General features: G+C 46.7%; 1 protein-coding gene across 2 annotated transcripts in view; it reads left to right on the forward strand.

The window, feature by feature from the left end:
- The first annotated feature begins 3,715 nt into the window (after positions 1-3,715).
- The window catches only part of SLC1A2 (solute carrier family 1 member 2), a 149,871-nt gene continuing 126,743 nt past the window's right edge, over positions 3,716-26,843 (forward strand). Inside the window, exon 1 of one of the 2 annotated variants that reach the window (XM_030864709.2) lies at positions 3,716-4,337. In XM_030864709.2, coding sequence (XP_030720569.1) covers positions 4,321-4,337 — 17 coding nt within the window. In that variant the 5' untranslated portion in view covers positions 3,716-4,320. Of the gene's footprint in view, positions 4,338-6,699; positions 6,827-26,843 lie in introns of those variants that run through there. The other variant, XM_060303361.1, reaches the window with a different exon arrangement.

Below are 26,843 nucleotides of genomic sequence, written 5' to 3' on the forward strand. Positions count from 1 at the left end.
AGTAAAAACTAACTTCTTTGAACATCCCTTACGTCACCTATCAAAGGACAGTACAGTCAATTTTTTGGTATTCAGTCCTGCATTGTAGTTTTTATTCCTGCTAAGTCTGAGAACCTGTGGGCAAGACTTAAGAAAGGTAAATCAGCATGCAAATGTGAGAGCATCCCACCCCTTCTGCTTTTGCCATAACCATGGAATCCCTAGAGGAGACTGAGAGATGCTAGAAAATTCGAAAGTGTTCTTACTGGCTTGTAGGGTTGACCTCGTTCTGTTCTCATATCAGGGCTTTATCGACTTAATGTTGGCTGGGAGATGTGTATAGTTTGTTGTGAAGATAGAAAGGAGTTAATGGGGTTACACTTTAGGTGGCTTGAGGGGAGGCTAGATTTTCACATGGGCTCAGTGGGAAATTAAACAGGGTGCGTGCTGCTGTTCCCACAAGTCCAGGATGACCCTTTCTTGAGCACTTAAGGTGCCAGGCTCAGAGCTAAGCACTTCCTACATGTTAGTTATCCCATTTTAACCTCACGGCAACCACGAGGTGGTATTATTATGTTCTCTGGTTTTGAGATGAGGAAGCTGAACACCTCAAGTGCCCAGCCTAAGAATACAGTCTAATTGATGCCAGGGGCAGAATTTGATGCGTGTCTGCCTGACCCAGAGCTGAGTTTGGAGCCGGCACCGAGGCAGTGTGGGAGTGTGGCTTACCCTCAGTGTTCCATATATGTGCAAACCGAGAAGAAAACTCCATGTTTTATAGCTTTTCATGTTAGTTGTCCACAATAGCACACACGTGTTTGCCTGGATAGATTTTTTTTTTTTAACATCTTTATTGGGGTATGGATAGATTTTTAAATGCCCTGTATTTGGCGAGAGGACGGTCAGCCTGGTATCTTCCTATTGTCTTTGCAAAGGCTAAACACACCAATCTGCTTCAAGTACTCCCCAGGGCCATGTTTCTGGACCCCTTTCCATCTTTTTGAATCATCTCTAGTCCAGTGGTTCCCGATGCTGGCTGCATAGTAGGGGAGGTTTCACCTGAGGAAGTTAAAAAAAAAACCCTGAGTCAGGGCCCTTCTCCAAATCTCTGGAAGGTGGCCCTAGCATTATTGTTTCTAAAAAGCTCCCTCAGTACATTTTAATGGGCAGTCCATATTGAAAAGCACTCCTCCAATTTGCTTAAAAAATGAAGAATTAGTGGGAATGTTGGCAGGGCCCTCTGGAGCAAGGAGAAAGAATCAGTTCCTTCTAGTTAATGATTATTATCCAGAATTAGCTGTGGCAAATTCCACACGATTTAATAGGCCTCATCTCCAAGGGCAGCTGAATGAAAATGTCTCTCAAGTATAAGATGGGCGTCAAGGTTCCCAAACATAGTCGTTTGCAGGAAAGGTGGCAAAGTGGAGCCACTTCTGTCTAATCTGGCCATGCTTGTTGGTTCACTGAATTCTCCCAGGTCCTGAACACTGAAAATATAATTAAGACCGTTTTTCAATTGGATGGTTTAAAAAGTGAAATCAGCTCCATTTCCTTTTCTCTGGTCTTTTACTTAACTCTGTTTCTGTACCATCAGGTGTGTTGCCCTTGGCAGTGAGGGCTAAGGAATGGTGCGGCTCGGCCCTCCCCACCTGTGTGCAGACACCGAGGAATTCTGATGGAGGTCTTCCTTTGTGCTCATTGTAAAGGGGGTTGAGGTAGTGCTGCTGGGATCATTAACGTCTAGAGAGATGCCCATGGCTTTGTTTTCCAGCTGCCACCTCGGCAGAAAGGGCCGCAAAATCCCTAAATTATAAAGAGAAAATGAGACTGTACATATTCTGCACTTGACAACTTCACATACAAAGTCACACACCCACTCTTGACAGGACTAGAGAGAAGGCAGCACCAAGCATCACACGAAGGTTCAGGAAGGTAGTTTTTCCTCTACAAATTATTATAAACCACAACTAAACTTTAAAAAAGAAAATGCACAATTAGAGGTGATATGAAGGGTCCTAGGATAGATACGATATAGGTCTGGTTAATCTAATGGGGCACACAGGAAAGAGAGAGAGAGAAGGAGGGAAGGGGAGAGATGGAGGAAGATGTTTGGATTCAGATTTTGGGAAGGGAGGTGAAAGGAGGAGGTGAGCAGAAACGTTTTAAAACCTTCTATTTAGTTCTTTTCTCTTTTTCTTGTTATTTCTCTAATCTGCCTATTCACCCTTGGATATTGTGCTCAAGAAACTATCCTCCAAGGAACCTCAGATTAAACTGAACAATTTTTGAGGGTTTACTGGGCGCCAGACTCTAGTTAAGAGCTTTGCGTATCTTTTACATTTCATTTCGATTTCTTAGCTATGCGAGTTTGGGAATGGTACTCCCGTTTTGCAGACGGGATGAAGAGCAGTTGAGGACTTTCCTCACAGATTATTCCACTGGAAGGTGAACTCAAGCTCTCAGATACCAGCGTCAGGCATTTAACCACGAAGCGTCCCCGCTGAGTCTCCAGCTCCCCTGGCATGGTCCCCGGGATGAACTCCGCGAGTTTCCACGTGGCCCGCTTCATTCGATCTTCGGAAAGGGGTCAGCACAGCCACGGGGCTGGAGAGCTCCTCTCCCGGGGAATAAGACTAGACAGGCGGCGACTGAGGACACTACGGGCGTCCCAAACCCCCTCCCGGAGGAGCCTGGAAAATTCCAAGGGGCAGGCTTGCACCGCAGATATCTCTCGGGCGCGTTGACACTTTGCAAATATCTCTCTCAAGAGAGCCTGTTTAATTCTCACCGCGGCCCTGCAAAGGGGGTTATTTTGGCCCCATTTCCCAGAAGAGGAAATTGAGGCCTGCCCTCCCGGGGTGGGTGTCTGTAGGTGTCTGCCTCTTCCTAGAGATAATAAAATCTGCACGGATTTTGTCTTTATTATGCAAAGCCGGCGTGGAGGCTCGGACCCTCTCTTGACAGAGCCCATCTGTCTCTGCGCACCGCCCCCGGGGCACAGAAGCCTAAGGCAAGCGGAGCAGAGTGGGTGAAAACGCGTCCCCACCACTTGCCTCGCCGTCTCATCGCGCCTTCCCCTACAGCGCCCCGGAGGCCGACCTCCCTTGGCTTAAAAAAAAAACCCCAAAAAACTACATCCTCCCCAGCACCCGCCCGCCGCCCCAGGGATTTGCATTAATATTAATCCCGATGCATAATTGAAGGCCGGAGATTTACTCGGGCCATAGCGGGGGAGGGCGCGCAACTGGGCTGTATTTCGGCCGCGCCACTCGTGTTTTGGCCGCTTGGGTTCCGCGGGGCCTGGTACCCAGGACGTGGGGGGGTGGGGTGGGCGTGCCGTCTGTGAGGATGAGCTTGGGAGTGAAGTGAGCCGGAGCGACTGTGCCAAGGAGTGAGGCGGGGTGCTGCGGGCTGCTCCAGGGAGGCGGGGATGGAGGGGCATCCCAGGTCTCCGCGACGTGGCTTGTGCTTCGCCCAGCGCGGGGTGACCCCGGGCCACGCGGGCTTGAGGGGAAACAATAGAGACTCCTTAGATCCTGGGCTCCTGCCACGGACGGCCCAGGCCTTCCCGGGAGACCAGCGGGGCTTCTTTGCTTATTTGGCTAATTTATGGCGAGAGGCTGGGGGTAGGGATGGCAGAGGAGGGACGGCGTCTGGAGACGGGGGGCGAGGGGGCGGCAGTTAAAGGAGTCTCCTGAGGCGGCGGCGCTGGTGATGTCAGCTCTCGACGAAAATAGAGAGGGATCGCCTGCAAATCCCCCGCTCCGGCGGGGCTAAACCTTGCAATCCCTCCCCGACCGGCGCGGAGCCAGGGCGCAGCGGCCTCCACCGTCTCCCCCGGCGCGCACACACACCCACACACCCGCGCACGCACGCACACACTCCCCTGCACACCCACGGCACACGCACTCGCCGCCCTCCCCTGCCACCGTCCTCCGAGCCCGCGCTCCGCCACTCGCCCCGCGGCGAGCCCCACAGCAAATACAGGTGGCAGCGGCGGCACGTCGTCCCTGCGCGCACTCCCGCAGCCCGGGGGACGGCGCTCTCTCGAGGAAGCCACCCTCCGAGGTCCCCGCAACGCCCCCCGAGCGCCCAGCCAAGCCCCAGCGAGGCTGGCGGAGGGAGCGCGGTGCCGAGCGGAGACGCGGCTTAGCTCCGGCTGGAGCCTCTTGCGCCCGCTGAGGCGCTAAAGGGCTTACCCAGGAGGGGGGTGGAAGGGCGGGGAGAGGCTCCCCCTTAAATACCGCGCTCGGCCACACTCGCGCGCTCACCCCGGCACCCGCTCACTTCTCGCCCGCCGCTGCCGGATTGTGCCGAAGAGGAGGGGGCGTTCCCCAGGCCATGGCATCGACAGAAGGGTGAGGGGCTTTTTCTCTGTACCCGCAGCGAAGCGGGGGGCGCGCGCGGTGTGGTGTCCGCCTATCCGGGATGGGAACAGAGAGACGCCGGCGCCGGGCCTCGGAGACGGTGGCAGAGCGATGGCCTGGCTGGGGGTGGGACGGTGGGATGGTGGTGGTGGGGAGAATTGATTTTCTTTCGAGAAGCTGGCTGCTTAACCCTTTGAAGATGCGAGAGACGGAGGATTGCTTTATTTTAATTAAAAAGGTTCGGTGGAGGTGTGAAAAAGAGTGACGAAAAATCCTGTTGAGGTTACTTTTGAGATTTGAAAACAATAAGGGATTGGGCACAGTAAGAGCGGCAGACATTGCTGAGGGAAGCAGCACTTGGAGCGCGGCGCCGGTTGTATGGTGGGGACCGGCCGGGAATGAATGAGCTGGGACCCGGGCCGGGGCGGGGCGAAGACCAGCGCGCGCCGTCTTGAATGTCAGATTTGCAGAGTCGCGGAGTAGATACCCGGCCTGCTCCGATCTCTTCTTGTCCCTGGATGGCGGAATCTCCCTGGCCCGTGTTAAGGAAAAGTGGAAAAGATTTGGGTGCTTCCCGGGAAGAGGCAGGAACATCAGTGGCTTTGGGCAGGGACAGGAGTCCCCAAACTCCAGCGGAGCGTTGACCTCCCCCCCCCCATTCTGCCCGCTGTCTTGGAGTTGTCTCCTGCCTCCCGAGGCTGCAGTTGGATGGAGAATGATCCCAGTGATAAATAAAGGGAGTGTCTTTAGCAAGAGGGAGATGGGGCTGCAAGAATCCCTTGAACACTCGTACCTCAAAGGAAGTGTCCAGAACAACGTCCCTGGACCAGTATCTCCCAGGAAACTTTCCCGGCTCGGTAGAGTCTGAGTAGGAATGAAAGACTGGTTGGGGAGCTCAGCCCTTTGGTTAATTCACAAAAGTGCACTAGATACTTGCAAGAGACCATTGGATCCATGTTAAGTGGAAAGCAAATATCAGAGGCTCCTCTGAGCACAGGTGGAAGGTCCCTGGTGCTGGAGCTTCCCAGGGCTTCTGCCTAATAAACTTTACCAACTCTGCAGGCTTGTTTTGGGGGAATAGGTCTCTAAGTAGGAGTGTAGAGCGGCTCCAGAGTTAGATCTCTAGACTTCAACCTCGAGCGAAGGGCAAATATTTCTAAAACTGTCTCCCTGTGTCCAAGAGAAGGAACTCATCCCTTTTCTGGCCCCTGGAGTCCTTCCAAAGAGGGGCTAGCACCTTGTGGTTGCATGAGATTTCTCCTCTTTTTGTCCTAATGTTTCAGCAGTGTGGACCTTTTTGATTATTAGTTCTCCAAAGAGATGCCCCAGGAAGATGCTTGTGTACAAGGAGGGCGGTACATTGTGCTAACACAGATCTCTAGAATTAAATATTCAGAGCTCATATGTCTCAACCCCCGTGTCTTTGCCTGTTTAATTAAATAGTCTTTCATATTAGAAAAGATATAAAGGCATTTCTGGCTGCCTTAAGGTCCCTTCTAGATGTGTCCCTGCTTGTAAAGGCTAGGTTGAAAACATCTGTGAAAGAGATTGATGATGGCAGTCTTTCAAATCCTGCATCCTTATTTCGATGGCCAGATAGTAAAGGGAGAGGTTAAGACAACAACAAAAATCCCCAAATTAAGTGTGTTTATCTCACCTGTGTCCTAAATGAGACCTGCCCATGATGACTCTATATTTGATTTAAATATAGAGCAGAAGTGATTCACATTCAATTAATTAATGTCGTATTATACACTCTGCATAGTCAGGAAAAGATTGGTCAAAGGAATTTGCATTTAGGAGAGGAAAGAATTGAGAACATTTGAAAGGCTGGGAAACAAATACAGAAAGAGCATGACACATTGTCACTTCAGAGCAGTTACTGATGAGCAGGTGACATTCTCAGAAGCCCTGGTCTTTCCTTTTTTCTTCTCTTCCTTTCTTCCATCTTTTCTTCCAGGTGCATTTACTCAGTACTTGTTGGGTAGACCTCACATGCTAGGCACTCTAGGGGGCTACAAAGACACAAGAGTTTGATTAGTAAATTGTTCACGTGGTTTAGTGAGATTCTCTCGCCTCTTCTGATATCTTTGGTTAATGTGCCTGACAGAGGGACGTTCACTAAGAATCCTCAAGCTGGTTGCCTTTGTTAGCCTGTGTCTTCTAACAACGTTGAAACTGTTTCCTTGAGACATGCATTGCTGAGAAGGAAGCAAAAATAACAATAGAGTCTTATGCTTTCAGTGTATGTATTTTCCAAATTTTTTTTTTTTTTTTTTTTTTGTGGTACGTGGGCCTCTCACCACTGTGGCCTCTCCCGCTGTGGAGCACAGGCTCCGGACACGCAGGCTCAGCGGCCATGGCTCACGGGCCCAGCCGCTCCACGGCATGTGGGATCTTCCCGGACCAGGGCACGAACCCATGTCCCCTGCATCGGCAGGCGGACTCTCAACCACTGCGCCACCAGGGGAAGCCCCAACGTATGTATTTTCAGTTCAACTCTGTTTGATCCAGAATGTTTGGGGAATGGAAGAGTGTGGCAAACTGACCATTCCGGTCACCATTTATTTGGTGATGTAGTTACAGTCAACGGCATATGCTGATTACCAATTTTGAAAGAATTATTAGAAGCAATAGTGACATCTTATGTTTGTTTAGCACTTCACTTTCAAAGCTCATTTGTGTACATCATCACATTTGATTCTTCCAGTAACTGTGAAGTAGGCGGTCCAATGAGGATAGACTTTAAGAATAAACTGATATAGAATGTAATGTCATCTTTCCCAAAAGATTCCAGGACTTGGCCAAACTTTGGAGTTATCGTCTGGAAATGTCAATTATCCTGGAAGAGTGTGCTAGGCGTGTCTGGAGCAGGAGATTACCAGCCTTCTCTCAAAACTTCGGCATACACTGTGCAGATTGCCTTGTGGAATATTCTTATTTTCAGCCTGTGCACTTGGTCATTGCCTTTGCAAAGCATGCTCAAACACGGTCTGGTTATTTGAGGTTTCTGATGACTTGGAACTGGGATTATTAGCATCCAGCTTCTAGAAAACTCAACAGTGGACCCTTTGGTAGTTCCCAGGCCCTGAGAGGTATTTTCCTGCAAAGCAACGTCTAATTTGATAGTTGAGCATTCTGTTTTTCTGAGTCCTCAGACACAGCTAGAATTATGGTTTTGGCCCCTGATCCAAATTGGAAAGAGGTTATCAGTAGTTGGTGGCAGACGGGCTAGTGTCCATTATAGACTGAATTATGTTGGAGCATTCAGATGCTGTAGAGGCAGGCATTTTAGAGCTACGTTCTGGGGGTGGGAGACAGCTAGGTCACCATGTGTGTCACAGGTCCAAGGCGATCTATCTTCTGATAAGCTCCCAGGAGCCAAGGGGTCAGAGCGAAAGCCAAGTGTGAGGGCTTGGGTTTCAATTTGACTTAGAAAGCCAGCGAAACAGAAAACTGCTGACGGCAGAAAAACCCCACAAGAGAGACCACTGGATGTATTATTTCAAGCAAACAAAAGCAAAACATAACGATTGCTTTCTCCCGCCCCCCCCCCCTTGGGAATGAGGTTGAGGTCAGCAGGAGGAAGATCCCACGGAATAGACTTATCGGGAAGGCAATGGAGGGCATGGGGTTTGGGGTCCAGAGGAGGTTGGTTGCACGTTGCGTGCCTCAGGCTTCACTGCAGTTTTCATTTTCAAGAATATAAAAATCAGCCTCCTTGGGTAAAATAAAGATGAGTGAAACTCAAATGAGAAAGCCATGTCATGTTTACTAACATGGCCTCTTGTGAGTGACTGAAAGCTTAATTCTCACGAAATAATTGCTAAATCCAAATGAAGCTTGTGACGTGCAAGAGCCGAGATGTTAAAAACCAAAAGGCATCAGAAAAAAAAAACCAAAAGGCAGTTCTGCCCATAAGTTTCAATGGCCACTTCTTTTCTTCTTTAATGCAACACATGAGGGGCTGTCTCCTCAGGCTTCAGATTTCAGGGAATTGTCGGACAGGGAAACGTCTTTAAGAGATGGTGGTGCTTTGGCTGCAGAAACGAGCATTGTTTAACAGCAAAGTGTGAGATCTCTGGGTCATTGTGCCATAAATCATACAGATCCAGGATTGCAAAACTGACAGTTTGAAGCTCAACACAGGTTGATTTCAATGGAAATCTCATCTCCCCATCCTCTTCCATGGCTGTGTCACACAATGCCCAGATGTCTGGTTTTCCCCCTTTCAAAGGCAAACTCAATTGTTTTCCATACTGATTCTTTCCCCCTTGGGACTGCCTTGCCTCTTGGAACGAACGGCATCTACTCGTTTCGGTCACCTGCTATACTTATTTTCACCGAATCAGACACCCATCATTTAAAATCTTCTAGCAACAGTAGGCAAAAGAGTCATTCTCAAGATGAAATTTCAGTTTTGTTTGCATTTTCACAACGTGTCCTGGAAGTCTGAAAAAGCTAACAAGTGCCACACACCGCCTTGCTTGCTGTCTTCTCTCCCATGCCCTTAACAGCTTGTTGGGGGCCAGCAGAATGTTTCATAGCAAGGGTTTTAGTATCCAGATTACGGCAAATCTCTTTATTTACCAGATCCTGAGCTTGCTGTCTCCTCCCTCTGCCCGCCCCTCCCCCCTCCCCTCACCAAGGGCCAAGTCCTTGGAATGAATTAATTAAAGGAGTGTTTAAAAATATCTCATTGCTCCATCTCCACGTGCTCTGTGGTTGATTGGAGGCAGATGGGCTGCATATTTGTCAGTAGAATAGAGAAGGACTAGCATCTCCTTATAAATCTGTCTGGTTGGCATCAGATGGTGGCAGAAAGACAATGGGCCAGCCATATTAAAGGAGAGTAAAGACAAGGGGAGATCCTTAAACTTTAAAAAAGAACACCTCATTCTCTTAGTGCTCGGTTTTTTGTTTTTAATTTCAGTGGTTGTTTTCCAACAGTGTTGATGTTTATTTGCTTATCTTTCATTCGTGTATCTGTTTAATTTCTCGCGGCTGTCTGCTGAACGGCCGTCTGGTGTTCTTGGCCATCTTCGCGGCTGCTTTGGGTTATGGACTCATTGAGCAAGGACTGTCCTTTAAAAATGGAATGAACTCTGTTTTGGCAGTTGGATATGTCAATCTGGGTCTCTCTGAGATAGGTGGTGGTCCGTGTTAAAGACCTTGAACCAAGTCCCTGGGGGGAAGGGGGGAGACAACTTCCGCCTACACTTACACACCCTGTATATTAGAGGCTTCATTTAAACCCTCGAGAGGACTTTCTTCTGTTACATTCGGTCAGGCGTGCCATCTGTCACTCGCTCTTTGTAATCTGGCATAGAACTCTCCATCACGTGCTCCTGCCATCCTGACTTCCCAGCCGCTGTGCTTGAAGGATCACCGAGCTGGTGGCCAAGTTGGAAGTGGGGTGAGGCCTGTCTGCTTCCCAAGCTCTGCTCTTCCCACAACACCAGACTCGAGGTGTTGGCAGCCTGTGGACTGTATGTGGCCCACAGACATATATGTTTTGCCTCACACAGGAATTTGAAAACATTTGAATTATTTGCTTATATTTAAAAAGATTTCACCTAAAAAAAATCCTGATTCTGGCTTCTCTTAAACATTGGGAAATCGGATGACAAAGGACCTGCCCTGTTGTCTTGGTACCATTTATTGAATGCTTACAGCCCTACCATTTTTTAAGCACTTTGCATGTATTAATTGATTTAATCCCCACAAAAATGTGATGCACAGGGACTCTTACTATCCCCATTTTATAGGTGTGAAAACTGAGACACAGAAAGATTAAGTAACTTGCTCGAGGTTTCACAGCTAGTGAGTGGCAAAGCCGGGCCTTAAACTCAGGCAGCTTGTCTCTGGGACCCATGGCCCTAACCACAGGCTATACCTGCAAGGTGGTGGGCGAGTCAGCTGGGGCTGAAGCGTGGCTGTCCCCTGAGACAGGGCATGTGCCTTCCAGGTTGGGCGCAGTCTTTTCTGAGACCAGTCGCTCATGCTCCCTGCCTGACCCCTTACCTTTCTAAGGCAGCCATTGAGAGAGTAAGAGCTTGGGTTCCATCTTCTCAGGGTATGCCACTGCTTAGCAGTTGTGCCTACTTTTTCCTGTTAACCCCTTAAACACTACCTTCTTGTTATCCCTTTTAACTTTGTTCTTAATGAAGCGTTCCTTTGTAAATTATTGGTTGTCAGGACACCAATAGCATTGTCTTATCCAGATGCAGTGCTTTGAAACAGCCCAGGGCATGACCACACGGGTCCAACCCTTTGGAATCTTGAGCCTTGGACATGCACTTCTTAGTGGTAAATGTAGTGGAGTATTTAGCAGGCCCTGGAATTTATTCTTATGTGATTTTCAAGCCTGGCTGTTTAGGGCTGTGACTTAACTTACCCACTTTCCTAAAGCAGCTACTAGTCCTACCTCTTTAGGAGGAGGGCTGTTGTTGTTGTTGTTTGCAACATATGCAAACAGTGATGGCCGGGGAGCCTTTTAGATTGAGGAAAAATCATTCAGAGGCTGTATTTCTGTGTATTTTTAAGAGTGGCACAGTTTGCTGATCATCCAGTAGGTGGCAGTAAATGTCAGTACTTTGTCCAGACTGGGGGTTTGACTCCCTTTGGTTCTTAGGGAATCACAATTCCTACAGCATCCCGTTCTCTTTTGTTTCAAAAGTGTCTCCACCAGATATATCATTTAGTATTTGTGAGATGATTGTCATATATCAACAATGTTTATAGATATCACCATAAACAAACATAAATAGGACCATTTGTTTGAACTTATTCCAAGTCTGTGTGACTATACATATATGATTTCATTAAGTCCTTATGAACTCTTATGGAATTAACCCATTAACTCTTATGGAATATTATGCTCATTTTACACATGGAGAAACTGAAGCTTCAAGATATTTTGATTTTATGATGTTATTGGGTGTCTGGGGTTTTTTTTTTTTTTTTGGTCATCTAATTCTACTGTTTCATATTATCCACATTTTGTAATTAATTCATATGTCTTTAAAATTTCACGAGCCCTCCCTTTGTTCATTTGTTTGGTTTTGCCCCGGTGGGTGTCTCCAATCACTTTGGTCCAAGGTAGCAAGATAGCCAAGCGTTCCTGCAAAAAGAGATAATAAAGAATTTAAGAGGCAATGCACAAGAAGGACAGCAATGGTTACGGAAAGACGTTAACTTGCCTTTGAATGGAGGTGTGACCTTCAGAAGAAAACGCCACCATTAAAAAAAGTGAGACTTAAGTATAAGCAACAGAGAATGATGGTCAGACCAAGGTTGTAGACATTAGTTTGGAGAATTTGAAATAGAAGAAGCAGTTGCAGTGCATGAAGGGAGATAAGGTAAAAGAAAACAGATAGAAGAAGGAAAGCATTCTTGTCTATTACGTATCAGACAAGGTGAACTGCTGCAGACGAAATTGTATTTTTGTTTTTATCTCAGTCTTTACTTAAAAGGACAGTTGTGATGTGATAATCAGCTTCGTTAGGGAAGTGGACAGAAGTCCACCTGAACAAAGCACAATTAGATCAACTTGTCTAGGGGTGAAATGGAAGAGTATCAGCTGACAACACTCATCTCAGACAAGCGAAAGGTTTCCGGGTTCAGCTATTACATTTTATACTGAAATGCAGCATGTGGTCTAGAAAAAGTGTCAAAAATAAATATTGGACTAATTTCTAAGAAGAGAATAGAGTGTAATGGAATTATAAACTGAATCTATTCTCCTAGTGTTTTTCTGGGATTCAAAGTCATCAATCAGCAGACATTAGTAAAACCATCATAGAATAGAAGCGCTGAAGGGATCATTGATTTTTCCATCATGATTAATTGTTAACATTTCAATGAAGAACTAATCATTTATAGGCGTTTCTCTCTTAGTCTGAGAAGATTCAAATTTGGAGTCTTTTCAGGATATTGATACATTGGGGTTGAGGCATTGTTGCTGGTCGCTCCTGGGAAACACTTTGAGATGGAGACCTGTGTGCATGAAATTTATTGGGGGGGGAGCTCGCAGCATAAATCCCCGTGGAAGAGAGCAGGGAGCAAGGGTGGGCAGAGGGAGAAGTTGAAACAGTACAACGAAGTGCTCAGTCCATCCCTCAAGAAGTTCTGGTGCAGAACGGTCCTGAATTGAGAGAAAAGAGGCCTTCTACTATTACATCAACCAGCCCCTGGATCAGGGCTGTGCTCAGGCAGTGGGCCTGGTCCTGGGTGAATACACAGCAAGGCCTTAGAGGGGGATATAGTTGGTAAACGTTGTCACTTATCAACACTCCCAGCAGTTGGAGGGATAAATCCCTCCGTCCTTAAGTGGGGGAAAGGAGGCCAGGGGAGCAGACCACACCATCCACTATCGACTCCAGATTCAAATGTTTGAGAGAGTATAAATTAATGGGTTCCGTTGCTTTCCATCTGAATATCCAGGCCTCCACAAAGCTATCATCTGTAATAAAATACTGTACCTTAAAAGGAGTGTGCAGTTGTGGGGCAGGGAGGGAAGGTGGATTCTGGTGGGCAAGGCTGGGGAGAATTAACGGACATCACCTGCCTCAGTTTTAGCTGTGACCCACACAGCCCCGAAAGACAGATGACTGAGCCCTTCTCTTCACTCCAGACCTTCCAAAGGTGTCTGGTCCAGCGGGAGGCTGGTTATCTCAAACTGCTGCCTAAGAAAGGGGAATCAGCTCGAGTGAATGGAGGGGCCAGAAAGAGCCATAGGTAAATATCCTGGGAACCAGTGTTCACAGCAGCTGTTTCTATATTCCTACCAGTGTGGTCTTCCATGGAGTCCTTACCTTGGGAAAAGGGGGGCAGTGAACTGGGTCACCCCTTTCTGGAATATCCACTGCATTGTTCTGTTGATTCAAGTCATGCATTCTGTCAACCTCGGGCCCAAGGTGCTTGTATGTTGACTGTTCTCTGCTCTATTCCCTTGGTAAATATTAAGATGTGTTCAGAGACGAAAGAACACTTCTGTACATAATCCAAGGCCTTGCAGATTATACCTCTGTGGGTAGTTTCCCTTGTTTTCTCACAGCAGGTGTGACCTGGTCTGCTTTGAGACCAGGACATTGATTATCAATGTGTTTGTGGTTTTTTTGTTTTTGTTTTTGTTTTTGCGGTACGCGGGCCTGTCACTGTTGTGGCCTCTCCCGTTGCGGAGCACAGGCTCCGGACGCGCAGGCCCAGCCGCTCCGCGGCATGTGGGATCTTCCCGGACCGGGGCACGAACCCATGTCCCCTGCATCGGCAGGCGGACTCTCAACCACTGCGCCACCAGGGAAGCCCTGGACTCATTCTTGGTCCCCATTCTCTTGGCTCTGCATTCTCTTTGGATCACTTCTTGGGCCTTTGCACACCACATGTATACTTATAGCTTTCAAATGTATATTTCTATCCCAGACCTATTCTCCAAGCTCCAGATTCCTGTATTCTACCACCTAATAGACATCTTCATTTGTGCAACACACAGACATGTTGAAATGACTGTGGTGCAATGGAAATCGTGATTTTAAAAAAGTTTTTATTTTATATTGGAGTACAGTTGATTTACAATGTTGTGTTAGTTTCAGGCATACAGCAAAGTGATTTAGTTATACATATACATATAGCTATTCTTTTTCTGATTCTTTTCCCATATAGGTTATTACAGAGTATTGAGTAGTTTCTCTAGAGATTCAAAGCCACAAATGTAGGTGTTACCCCTGTTGTTTTCTCTTCTGTCAGCCCCAACCTATAAGCTTTCTCAGTTCTGCCTCTAAAACGTCCCTAAGTCTGGCCTTTTCTCTCCACTGCCATGGCCATCACATCAGCCCAGACAACCGTCATCGCTCCAGTGGAAGCTTCACGGCTTCCTAACTTTGAGTTCTTCAAATACCCCATGCTCTCGCCCACCTCAGGGCCCATTCCCTTTGTCTGGACCACTTCCTACCCACCACCTGCCACCATTCTTCAGCTGGCTGGCACCCTCTTATCCTGGAACATCCTTTAGTTCTTAGCTTGAACGACATTTCCCGGAGAACTCTTCTCTCATCATTCCACTGAAAATAAGTCTCCTTTCTTAGTACTACATCATTCCTCCTTTTTTCCTTTCTTCATGGCATCAGTTACAATTTTAAAATATTTCATTTATTTATCTTCTTATTTGTATCTACCTCCCTCACCAGAATGTAAGCACTCTGAGGGCTGGTTCATCATGGCTTCCCCCAGGATCCTAACGACCGTGCACTCAGTAAGCGTTTATTGATTGAATATTCACCCACCTCAGCCTAGGGACATAGGGAAGGCTTCTCAGGAGAGGTGACATTTGGGCTGAGCCTTTTCCAGGGACTTTGTCCCCATTACACTTATTACAGCACTTCATTATAACAGAGGGTGCTAAGTGTTTTCTTGTCTGTCTGAACCATCACCATCCTGAGATCTCTCTGAGTATCAGGACTACATTCATTTCTTTTTTTTTAAATAAATTTATTTATTTTTGGCTGCGTTGGGTCTTCCTTGCTGCACGTGGGCTTTCTCTAGTAGCGGCCAGTAGGAGCTGCTCTTCGTCGCGGTGCGCAGGCTTCTCACTGCGGTGGCTTCTCTTGTCGCGGAGCACGGGCTTAGTTGCTCTGCGGCATGTGGGACCTTCCTGGGCCAGGGATCGAACCCGTGTCCCCTGCATTGGCAGGCGGATTCTTAACCACTGCGCCACCAGGGAAGTCCCTCCATTCATTTCTTTGTGCCCCAATTTATTATCATTATCACAATGCATGTAGTAATTGAATTGTAATCTCTTTGGGAAAGAGACATGCAAAGGCATAGAGAGGGCAGGAAAGGGAGGGTTTTAAGGGGGTAGCAGGACCAAAGTTGAAAAAAACATGTTCTTTTGCTTGTTGGGACAAGTCCTCCCTGGTGGTCAGTTGAACTTCCCTGTCTTGCAGTCAGTAACCAGCCTTTTCACTGCAAAGTGTTGATAGGGTTCAAGTAGGTTACAAGAATAATTAGTTGGGCAGCAGCTCATCTTGTGAAGCCAAAATGTATTTGTCACAGTCAATCCTGTTCCAGTGCTGTTGTCTGGGAATGATTACAAACTCACATAGCTGGTGTTATTTTAAAATGCAATAAAATGGAATCAGATAAGATTTTTTGAGCCCATCCGCCCCCTGCCCCATGCCCCCGAATCTTTCCTAAGACTGCCTGCTTCCCCTCAGACGGATGTCTTTCTATTCCTTTTCCTTGTTCCTTGAGAAGGAAAACAAGAAGTTAGCATGCATTTGATATTCAGATGCAAGGAAGGATTTAAGTCAAAGATGGTGTTTAAATTACATCAGTGAATAAATCCAAGGCTCTACAGACAGTGCAATTGCTAGTGAAACTGATTTAGAAAAAGTTACCAGAAGCTGACAGCACTGTTGTCAAATTTGACGCTTTTTAACTTTTAAAGAGATTCTGAATGTATTTAATCATTCCCAATAGAGTTTTCTTCTCTGGTTTCCTATTGTGGTCGGGGGAAAAAAAGAGCCATGGGTCTAAAAATAATATGTCTTGCCTTTGGTTATATATGTTTTCTGGTAACATAAATAACAATGTTTGATATTTCTATATTTCCTGAAGTGGAGTTCTTTTCTGGAGTTTTCCAGGGCCGGGACATGTTGAGGGGTGTTTGTTGTGTCCCGGTGGGATAAGAAAATAAAAACTCTGCCCGGCGTGTTGTTTCTCGACTCTCAGGGAGAATTCTGTGATTGGATGAAGGGCCAGTTTATGGAACCCGCTTCCTGAGCCTTATGAGAAAGTCTTCAGCTGAAATATCCCTCCTCATCCTTATGGCGAATGCTAGATTCCTCCTAGAGTCAGAGCTAGGGCGTTCAAACTGCTGTTTTTGAGTTGAAAGAATCAAAGTAGAGTCGCTGTGTTTTCTAGTCTCCTCTGACACAGAAGTCATTGTTAGTTGGAGCACCCACGGGTCGTGTGTTTACTTTCTTTGCTTTCTCTCTCCCTCCGAAGACTCTCAGTGGGTTTCCAGGAAAGTAAACTCCAGATCTCCACACACAATCCCCAGGTAATTAATTGTTCCGCAATCTAAAAGACCTACCGGGTTTGTCCAGAAAGGGGCAAGGTGGAGCCTCCCGGTGGCCAGCTGCAGGGCAAGGCTGATTTTCCTGCTGCCCTTAATCAAGAGTCAGAAGGCAACTGCCTCTGTCCCCAGGCCAGCACCAGCTGTTGCCTCGGTTTTTGAGAAGAGAAGCCCTTCCGCTTTGACTGTTTACATTCCAAGTGACCTGGAGTTGTTAAAACAACCAGGGGACCGGAGCTCTTGAGCCCAAGGCTACACCTGGGTCCACGGGACTGAGGTGGAGCGTGAGTTGACCGCAGTCGCCATTTACACCCTGGTCCTGGGTCCACGTTCTTGTCCTCGTCCTCCTGGATACTTCCTGAGAGTCATCAGCAGGGTTCGAACGAGATTTGCTGGTTCCAGAGCTTGGGTATGTCCAACCTGGGTTTAGTCTGGGTTATTGGCAGACTTTTTAAAATGAAGGGGCAACCCCGGGGCAGGAGAAAGGCCTTTAAAGGGGAGGAAACAGACGAGGGATTGACGAGGGATTGAAAAGTACATTTGGAAAGGGTTGGAAAGGCCCCAGAATAAACAATTCAAGAATGGGAGCATGAAAACAGATATTCCTCTTTTCCAAATGACTAACCAGCCACCCCAGAAGTCCAGCTTGTGTTCCAACCCAATTGGAAGCAAGAAACGGAATTAAAGTAGGCGTGAAAATGCTCACTCTCTTAGGAGGAGGCTGTAGAGGAGGAAGGGGCTTAGCCCTGTGTCCATATGTTGGTTGAAAGAGAACTCTCCTCTCCACCTTTGACTGAGCTGCCCAGGCCAGCCAGCGAGGCGGAGATGTTCCCGAGTTTTCAAGCCGCAGGAAAATCAGGCTTCTGTGCAGCTGTAACTTTCGTGTCTAGTCAAGGGGGCATTTAACATTAACCTTTGAGTTTCTCATGTCATAGAAGCGCAGGGTATTTACTGAATAAATAAATGAAAGCAGTCGAAAAGCTCACTGGATGAGTTCTTTGCTGCAAGAATTCCTGAGCCCTCCTTCAAGAGAACCTTGGATTATCTGAGTTTATTGATTATAAACATAGGAGCACAGGGAAGCAGGGCTTGCTTCGTGGGCACGCAATGGGCCATCACACAGGGCTCAGAAGGGGCCTGTCTTTGGTTTAATGCTCTGCAGTTGCCATCTTGAAATTCTTAATAACAGAGGCTTTGGGTTTGTCTTTTTGCACTGGGCCCAACAAATGACATGGCCAGTGCTGTAGGGAAGCCACACAGAAACAGGCCAGTGTGAAATACTGCTATTAGTGGTGACGGTGACCATGAAGAAGATGATAACTGTGAGAATATCTGACCTCTTGCAGTGCACTAGACTATTTCATAATGAGATATTTTGCATAACACAGCTTCTGGGGGCCAGTGTTGTACAGTGGTTGAAAGGATGTGTTTTATACTCGGACCCAAGCCAAATTTCCTTACTAACGGTATGACTCCAGGGAAGTTAGTTAGCCTCTCTGAGACTCGATTTATTTATCTGCTAAATAGGGACAATATCACCCACCCGATAGGGTTTTGGAAAGGATTAAGGCAGGATGTGAGTGCCTGGGACACGGAGGACACCCTGTAATGATGACTGTCTTTCTATATCTTGGAATAGCCTTACTGTGTTGCTTTTAGCCTGCTGAACTTAGGTGGGGTTATCCCTCAGTCTCCTAACTTTGCAAATTAGGTTGTTAACACTCGGTGCATACCCACGGTTATGTTTGCTAATTCTTTCTCGAGAGCCCCAGGTGATAAGATTAGAAAGTAGGTCCTAGACTTCTTTGATCTTATGGTGGTATTTGCACTAGTGAAGGTCTGTTTGAAGGTTTTTCTTTTCTTGTGCTTTTAACCCTTGAACTATTTTTACTCATAACACATCTGACTCAAAATGAATGGTACCTTTTCCACCACACTCTGATACCAACTGGGTGTCCTACCATTCAATTCAGTTCTGACACTGTCTACCTGGAATTAGCGTCAGATCCCACAAGTTAAGGGCTCAGTCCCACAAGGCTGCCCCCGCCCACTGTAGATGCCTGTCGCAAGCCCAGGTTGTGCTTCTGATGGACAGGCTGTAAATTCAGGGGGTTCCCACAACCTCCTCGTCAGGTTTGATAATGCCCCAGAATGACTCACAGCACGCAGGGAAACACTTTACTTACGTTTTCCAGTTTATTATAAAGGATACAAGTCAAGAACAGCCAATGGAAGTGATGCATAGGTCAAGGTACGGGGGAGGGAGTTTGGTGCCCTCTCTGGGCAGACCTTGATGTGTTTACAGCCTGGAAGCTCTAGAAGCCATCCTTTAGGAATCTCCATGGGGGTTTCATGATGTTTCATGATTGATTAAATCACCGGCCATTGGTTATGAACTCAATCTCCAGCTCCTCTCCCCCCACCCTCCCCCAGGGTGTCGAGGGTGAGAGGGCTGAAAGTTCCAACCCTCTAATGCCTCGGTCTTTTTGGAGACAGCCACCACCCTGAAGCTACCAAGGGATGGGGCCCCTAGCCACCACTCATCAAATTAGCCTACAAAAGATGCTCTTATTGCCCTGGAGACTCCTACAGTTTGGGGAGCTATGTGCCTTCCAGAAACCAGGGACAAAGACCAAATATTTATTATTTTAATTTTATCACAGTCCTATAATAGGAAGGTCTCCCCAAGCAAGAAGCATCCTTCTCCCCACTCATTCATTTGTTCTGAAACTGTCTAAAGATAAGATGAATTGTTTCAGGAGACGCTGGGCAGGGAGATGGGGCAGAAGGTGTCTTCAGGCCTAGGTCAGACGACCATCAGGCAGGGGCACCATGGAGGGTAGCCAAGCCTTGGAAAGAGAGGTGGGCTAGATGACTGTTGTTTCCTGTAACACTGAGGGTCTGGGATTTCCTCTCTGACAAGTTACCCTCATCAACTCCAACAACTGGTTGTTCAAGATTTCCAACACGTTAAACCGCCTTAAAGCATCTCATGGGTGTTTGATTGGTAATCGCCTTGTAGATGACCAAAAACATGTGACAGAATGTTACTCTTTTATCAGGTGAGCTGGTATACGGGGTAAAAGGGACCTCTGTGTGCTGTAGAAAAGAATGCTTGTATCTCCCAAATAAAACATAAAATATAATATGCAGCTGGGCACTAAAATATTACTATAGGATTATTTTCAAGGGAAATCAAATAGAAAGACTTCTGGGTTTTTCCTTTTTCCCTTTTCTTTTTAATGTTACCTCTGTTCAACTTTCATGGGACTCGGACTTTTCAGGCATGTTCTGTATCATTTGTGGCAGGCATAAGCCATCTTAAGACATTATTCTGGAAGGGTGGAGAGTTTATCTACAACAAATTTATTTGTTATATGTGAAATCCATACTGGTTAGACACAAACAAGATTTAAAAAACCCATAATACCTATTATCTCACTAACCAGAGATAAGTACCGTTAATATTGGTATATTTCAGTTTGGACTTATGCATATTTACATGTCAATACATTTTTAATAAAAGTAGAAGCAGAGCCTAGAGATTGTCCTGTGAACTCATTTTTTGCCTTGGCAATGTGTTATGAACATCCGTTAATAAGTAAGTCTGTAAACTTTAATGAGTGCCGTTTTCACTCTGTGGATATCAAAACTTTTAAAACCAATCTCCTGTTGTCAGATATTTAGCTTGTTTCTAATTTTCCACTGTTATAAACATCTCTGTACATACATCTGTGCAAACCCGTCTCATCAATGCCTTGGGGTGGAGTGTTGGAAGTGGAATCACTTGGTCAAATGGCACACATACTTACCAGTTTGACACGTATATATCAATTGTGCAGTGACTGGGAGGGGCGGGAGATTCAGGTGAATGAATTCGGGTGAATTCAGTGTCTTATTGAATCTACCTCACTGCAGTGTCTATTAATTATTAATTCTATTTCTAATATAGGATGGCTCTGTAGTTAACTTTAATTCCTGGCAAAAACATAGGCCAGGTGTAGACTGAGAAATGCCTTTCTCCTGCACTTGGTTAGAAAACATTTTTCTTTTTTTCTGTGTTGGTTTTTCCTGTTTTACATATCCTCTTTTATATCCCACATCAGTCTATACTGAAATGATCACATGCTTTGTTTCAGAGATTTTAGACAAATTGCAGAATGTTCTAGTGATGTCTGTCTGTAACCGTGTATTGTTCACACTATGTCTCTAAGGGGTCATCGCTCCTCTGATGAGTGATTTCCATGAAAAGGTGGTTTCTGACGTTACGTGGGGTTGGCTTCTTCCTTTTTGCTCTGTGTTTTTGCTGCAGATGGAAAGAACTAAGTATCCCCTCTACGCTGAATAGGAATAGATGATGGAACGACTATTTCCAGCTATTTCCAGTTGTGCACACCTGGCAAAGGCATCCTCCATACGCAGGCATCGGGTGCGAGCTCTGCTTCTTGCGTTCTCAGACTCCTTGTCTCCAGACCCAGCCCTGCCCCTACCCTGGCCACCTCCCTGCCTCCAGCTCTGGTCATCTGGATTTTGTACCCCAGTTCTAAGGAGGTGACGTCTACCTCACAAGCAAACAGGGAGAATCATCCCGTTTGTCTTTCTTTTCTGGGCAGGTCAAAGTTAAGGTGTTGGGACCAAGTCATTCAAAGTGCTTGCTTCAGTTTCCAACGTGTCCTAGGAGATGTCTGTAGAGGGCTGAGTCTGTTAAAGGCCAGCCCTCGACTTCCTTAAGGGTAAAGGGGGACCTCATGCGGAGGATGGCAGTTCAGGGAGCAGGGGAAAGAGAAGAGAATAGTACAGACATGCTATGGGATGGTCAACGTGAAGGTCAACGTGGATGGAATGGCTCCTCCTAGGGTGGTAGGAAGAGATGCAGCTGAAAATTTTTATTTGCAAGTAACTTACAGGCTGATGCAAATGGAGTCTCCCCTCGAGTAGATGGTGGTCCAGTCACGGGCAGGCTCTGCAGGGCTAGTGTGGTGTCCTTCCTTCCCTTCCAGGAGTCTCCAAATGGCCTCTCTTCTCATCTCACGTGTTTCACAGCCCCGTGGAGCTGAGTAGGAGGCTAAGCTGCTGCTGCTTAGGGTAAGACTCTCTCTACCTTTACTTAGCTCTCTTAAGATTAGGTAAATCACGTCATCTCCCTGAGGGAGAAGCAGGGGCATTGCTCTTTATTCCTCTGCAAACAGTGGACCCCAAATATCTATTTGAGCAGGCTTTACTTAACTCAGTGTGGAGTTGCTGTGGGCTTAATATCCTTTGGGCTACTCACCGGGGTAGCACTTCAAGTTTGGGTTGTGATTCCTTGGCCAAACTTGGACCATATTTTTGTTCCATCCCCTTCAAAAGGGAGAGTGGCCAGTGCGTGTGAAATTGCCTTGGAAATGAATGCTAAATCGGCTTCTAGGTCACGTTAAGGATAATAAGGGGTTCCTCGTTGTTGTCCCCAAGGACTCAGAATGTTCCAGAACGTTTGGGCCAGCCCCCTCATTAGCCTGAGGCCCACAGTCAAAGTGAGTTGAGAGACCTGGGCTTTAGTCCTTGCTCTGCTACTGGCTTCTGGACCGTTATATCTCCTAATACCCTCTGTGAGTTTCAAAGATTGGGAGAAAGACGGAAATGAGGTTTCAGCTAAAGTCAAAGACTGTGCCTTAGGCGTGTTCTGAGCTTTTCTTCTTCCTTCCCAGTGTGTGAGCTTTAGAAGATGTGTTGCTCGCTTCACCTGTGTTCTTCCCTTCACCTTGGGCCTCCGCTGGTTATTCTGGGGTCCCTGGGACCATTGCTGTCCCTTGGGATGGTGCAGCTCTGTCTGCAGTCTCAGTGGAGGGTGAGGTGGGAAAGCCAAACTTCCTTAGCTCCCCTACCCCTGAGTTCCCCAGAGCCTCTCACATGGAACGGGGTTGTGAATATACATCTTTATTGAATAAATCTTTATTGAAGATACGGGAATTACCAGAGGGAATGAAGATTAAAAAAAAAAAAAGATAACCATAAAAAAGACTATTCTCAGTGCTTAAGAGAAAAAAATCCTGAACTTTGGACAGAGGGGTCTCCTGAGAGATGAGCTCATTCCTGGTTCTGGCTCGAGGTCTCAGCGCAGAGAAAGAACCTCTCTTTCAGTCCTTCACCGGGTGGGCGGGCACCAGTCCCTTTTGAAAACCAGCACGCCTGCCCACGGAGATGTGGGTGCTGTCCCTGGATCTCTGTCACCCTCGATGCTCCAGGACAGCTCATAGCTGTTCACTGTGGAGTGTTCCTGAGATCAGAGTTAATCACTGTGGATGCCACAGTGGCAGCATCCCTGTGAGAGCTCACCTCCTCCTGGGTCTCTGGGGGCCTTTGAGCGACTATAGGCCATGGCCCATGCTCACCACACAGAGCATCTGGGCTCCTGAGGACAGCAGGGGTCCAAGGGGGCAGTGCACCCTCCACACGCATCATGGAAAGGTGGGTGGAAGGATCACGTCTGGGGGACCTTGTACAAGGCAGGGGAGTTTACCTTTCCAGACGCCTGTGGTTAAGGCTGGGATTTGTTCCGGGGCAGGGGCAGGAGTTGGTGACAGGAGGGCAGTAAACTTGCAAATTGCTGAGGGCGGAAGGGCTCCATTAAACGAAGACATCTTCTTCCTTTACATGTGGACCGGAGAATGCTGGGTCACTGTTATAAAAGGGTCTCAAGGGCCTGGGACCTCCTCTAGCCATTCCCATGAGAATACAAGCTCGGGGGAGGAAGAGGAAAATTGTGAAGGAAATGCCCATGATGATAAAAGGGAATCTTTATTCTCTCCCATCTTTAAAAAACCAGAACATTTTAGGCAAAGACTTTTTTAAAATGCCTTTTTAATACCCACATACTATTTGAAGATGCATGTTCTATTGATGTCTATAATGATTTTCATTTGGTTACTTTTTGTATATGGAGGGGGGCACAGATCACTAAAGGGAGTGTTCAAAGCTTGCAGGAAAAGGGATGGATGACTTTTTTTCAAATTCATGAAACATCCTTCCCATTTTGTCTGAGTGCCTCTTCCTGACTACCAAATATTAATTTGACTGAAGGCTTAGCAATGAATACCAGTTTTAGAATCATTTTCGCCATCTTTGCTCGGGACAAAGGCAGCAAAAAGAATGGAAGGGTAGGCTGCAGATGCTCTGGGTCACTTGCAGCCATCTGGCTTTAAAGTGACGAGGGAAGGGACTCCTGTATTAGCTGGTGGGGGGTGGGGGGTGGAGGTGAGATCAGGGGCTGGCCTGGCCTCTGCCTTCTTCGTGGCAGCTTTAGAAATCAGGGGAGTCCCCTGACATATCACCTGGACCCCCAGCTTAAGCCGCAATAAAGCATGGTGCCGTTCATTGATTTAACAGATGCTTGTGGAGTGGCTGGCCCTCTGCTAGGTGTTAAGGATGACCCTCTGTGGGTCAGATACAGCCATCTGGTGGGACCCAGCAGCCTGGTGCCTGGAGAGGATGCATCTCGGTCTTCTGCTACCTGCTGTCCTCACAGCCTGGCCAGAGCCTTAGTACAGGACACTTGGCACCTAGAAGGAGCTAGAGATGCTTGAATCTAGGACCAGCTACTTTCCAGATGAGTGACTTCGCTTCTTGGAGCTCCAGATTCCTCTTCTACCCCTACTATAAAGTGGAGAAAATAGCACCTACCTTGCAGGACTGTAATGAAGGTCATCTGCCATTTGACTGGTACTGGAACAAATAGGTGCTTGAAAAAAAGGCGGCTGTTTTGAAACATATTGCCATGTAAGCACAGTTGTGCTTAAATCTCCCTGGAACACTTAAAACTGAGCCTTCAAGATGTATAAAACCTTTGTTCAAAGTGTAGTAATGCTACATTTATGCATGCTCCCCCTTCGAGCACACATGTGCACCTCATTGCTGCTGAATCTGCCAGAAAGGGAGATCTCGATGATGCTGAGCCTGGACAGATGCTGTGCAGGACTCAGGGCATCCCTTCCAGGTGGCTTTCCCAAGCCCCTCCACTGCCGCCGGGAAGATTCTGGAAACCCTGGAAGCCTTTAGTTCGGCAGGCAAAAGGTGGGCTTTGGAGCTCCAGCTCTCTCACTTGTCTAACTCAATAAGCATAAATACTGTTTGGCCCTGGGCATTCCTAGTAGTCTATATGGAATTGCCCAGCAGGACCCCTGCCCCGGAGCAGCAGAGGCCGGCTTCCTCTGCCGGCTGCTGGTGACGTCCCCGACCCTGGACGCAGGGAGGCGCTGCAGCCCCACTTTTCCTCAAAGACGGCTGGTGGTCCTCCCCGGGTTTCCTGACTGAGCCCTGAAGATTCCAGTCCTTTGTACTCATTGATTATTCTCTGTGTCTTCCTATGTGGAAATCAGTGGAAGGATGGCAGTGCTCTAAAAACACACACACAGAAAATGTGCATGGCTTCTTCAACCAGGAAAATTTTAAAATTTGCAAGCAATACACTTTCATTGTAACAAATATTTAAAAGAACATACCAGCAAAAAGAATTCCACACACCCTGTGAGAATAGTCTTCAACACACACACACACACACACACACACACACACACGACAGTTACAATTGATTTTTATTTATTCACCAAAATAGGATATCACTCTGAAAACTATTTTGTTATTTGCTTTTTCACTTAATAATAGCCCCAGTGAACTTTTTCAGTCTTTCCCACGCTATTTTTGTTTCAAAGTGACTTTGTTTAACTGTCTGGGACCATCACATCTGAGGTGTGAAGCCCTAAAGTATTAGGGTTGAAAATAAACAACCAGGCACCTTAATGAAAAGCCCTAATTGAAGTCAAGAGAGGCTTAAAATGATGGCAGTTCGGTCAGTCTTAGAGCAGCATCTGAGCAGTATTTATTTGCAAGGTGGGTAGCAGGCAGCTCACTTTCCCTAGAACTAAACAAGTATTTACCACCCTTAAATTCCCTGAGGAGAGGCCTTCTTCCCCCAAACCTGTCCCCGTTTCCCTCTGGACTGGTTGACAGTCCCATGGGCCAGTTCTCCAGCCCCAAAGGTAGAATTTAGTGCTACATCTAGCTAGGAAGGGATTGTTTGAGGGAGGGGAGGGTGCATACGAGGTAGAAATGATAGCCCAGGCCTTGTCGTCAGACTGGCGCGGGGTCAAATCCCAGCTCTGTTATTTGCTGCCCAGCTGGGTCATCTTGGACCAGTTACTTAATTGCTTGGGGCTTCCTTTAGAAAGTGTGGTAATGAAACTCCTCTTGCAGGATCGTCCTCAGTATCAAGTCAAATAACATGTATAGGTACATATATATATATATATTCACACACATTAACTAGCTGATAATAAGCATCTGGCACTCTGTTAGGGGTCAGCAAACCTTCTCTGCAAAGGGCCAGGTGGTAAATATTTTAGGCTTTGCAGGTCATACGCAGTCTGTGTCGCAACTCCTCAACAGTACGTGAATGAAGCAGTGAGGATGTGTTCCAATAAGGGTTTATCTACCAAAACAAATAGCGGGGTGGATCTGACCATGGACGGTGGCCACTGACCCTGCTTAATGTGAGTCTCCTTTGTAATATCAAATGTTCTTGTGGCCACAGGAAAAAAGTAAAGAGAAACAGGAGAAATTCGTTTTAGTAAAATATTTTATTTGCTTCAAAATATCCAAACTGGTATTGCTTCCACGTGCAATCAATATGAAAGATCATTAGTGAGGTATTTTCCTTTAATGGTTGGTAATATTTTTCAACGTCTGCAGGGTATTTTAAACTTGTGGCCCCTCTCATTTCATACTAGTCCTGTTTCAAGTGCTCCAGCATGAAACTGGACAGCACAGCTTTGGAGAGTGCTTCTCAAACTGCACGTCCCCACCGTTTAGTGAGTCAAGAAATCCATTTGTTAGAAAAATGTCAAATTAAGAAAATGAGCTAGAGGAGAATAGAATCTAACGGAGTACGTTGCATATAGAAAGAGTATAGGTTGTTTCCTGCGGTTTTGTGTATGCTTGCCTGTGTGTGTGCGCGCGTGTGCATACTTGCACATGTGTGTATATATGTGCACGTGTGCGCATGCTTGCGTGTGTGTGCATGTGTGTGTGATGCATGTATGTGTGTGCTGTCACGATGAAAAACATCAGATGTATTTCTTCCTGTGGACTGTTGTCAAACATGCTTGAAATTCACTCTTTTACAAGCTAAAGTCAAGTTTATTTGTTTTTGTTTTTAAACTCAGGCTGAGGTTTTTAGCTTCCTCCTCACTTAGACCGTGCCTGTGCTGTACCAAAGCCAACTGTTGACCACATGACTGGTGTAAAATGAGTCAAACCAGTTACTAAGTGTTAGGCTGACCATTTCAAAAATACAAATCAAGGTTCTCAACTTTAACCTTTACTATCGCTATACTTAGTTTCACAGAATCCTCATTTTACAGATAGTAAACTGAAGCCCGGAGAGCTGA

Source organism: Globicephala melas, chromosome 8 (genome assembly GCF_963455315.2).
Source record: "Globicephala melas chromosome 8, mGloMel1.2, whole genome shotgun sequence".
Taxonomy (NCBI): domain Eukaryota; kingdom Metazoa; phylum Chordata; class Mammalia; order Artiodactyla; family Delphinidae; genus Globicephala; species Globicephala melas.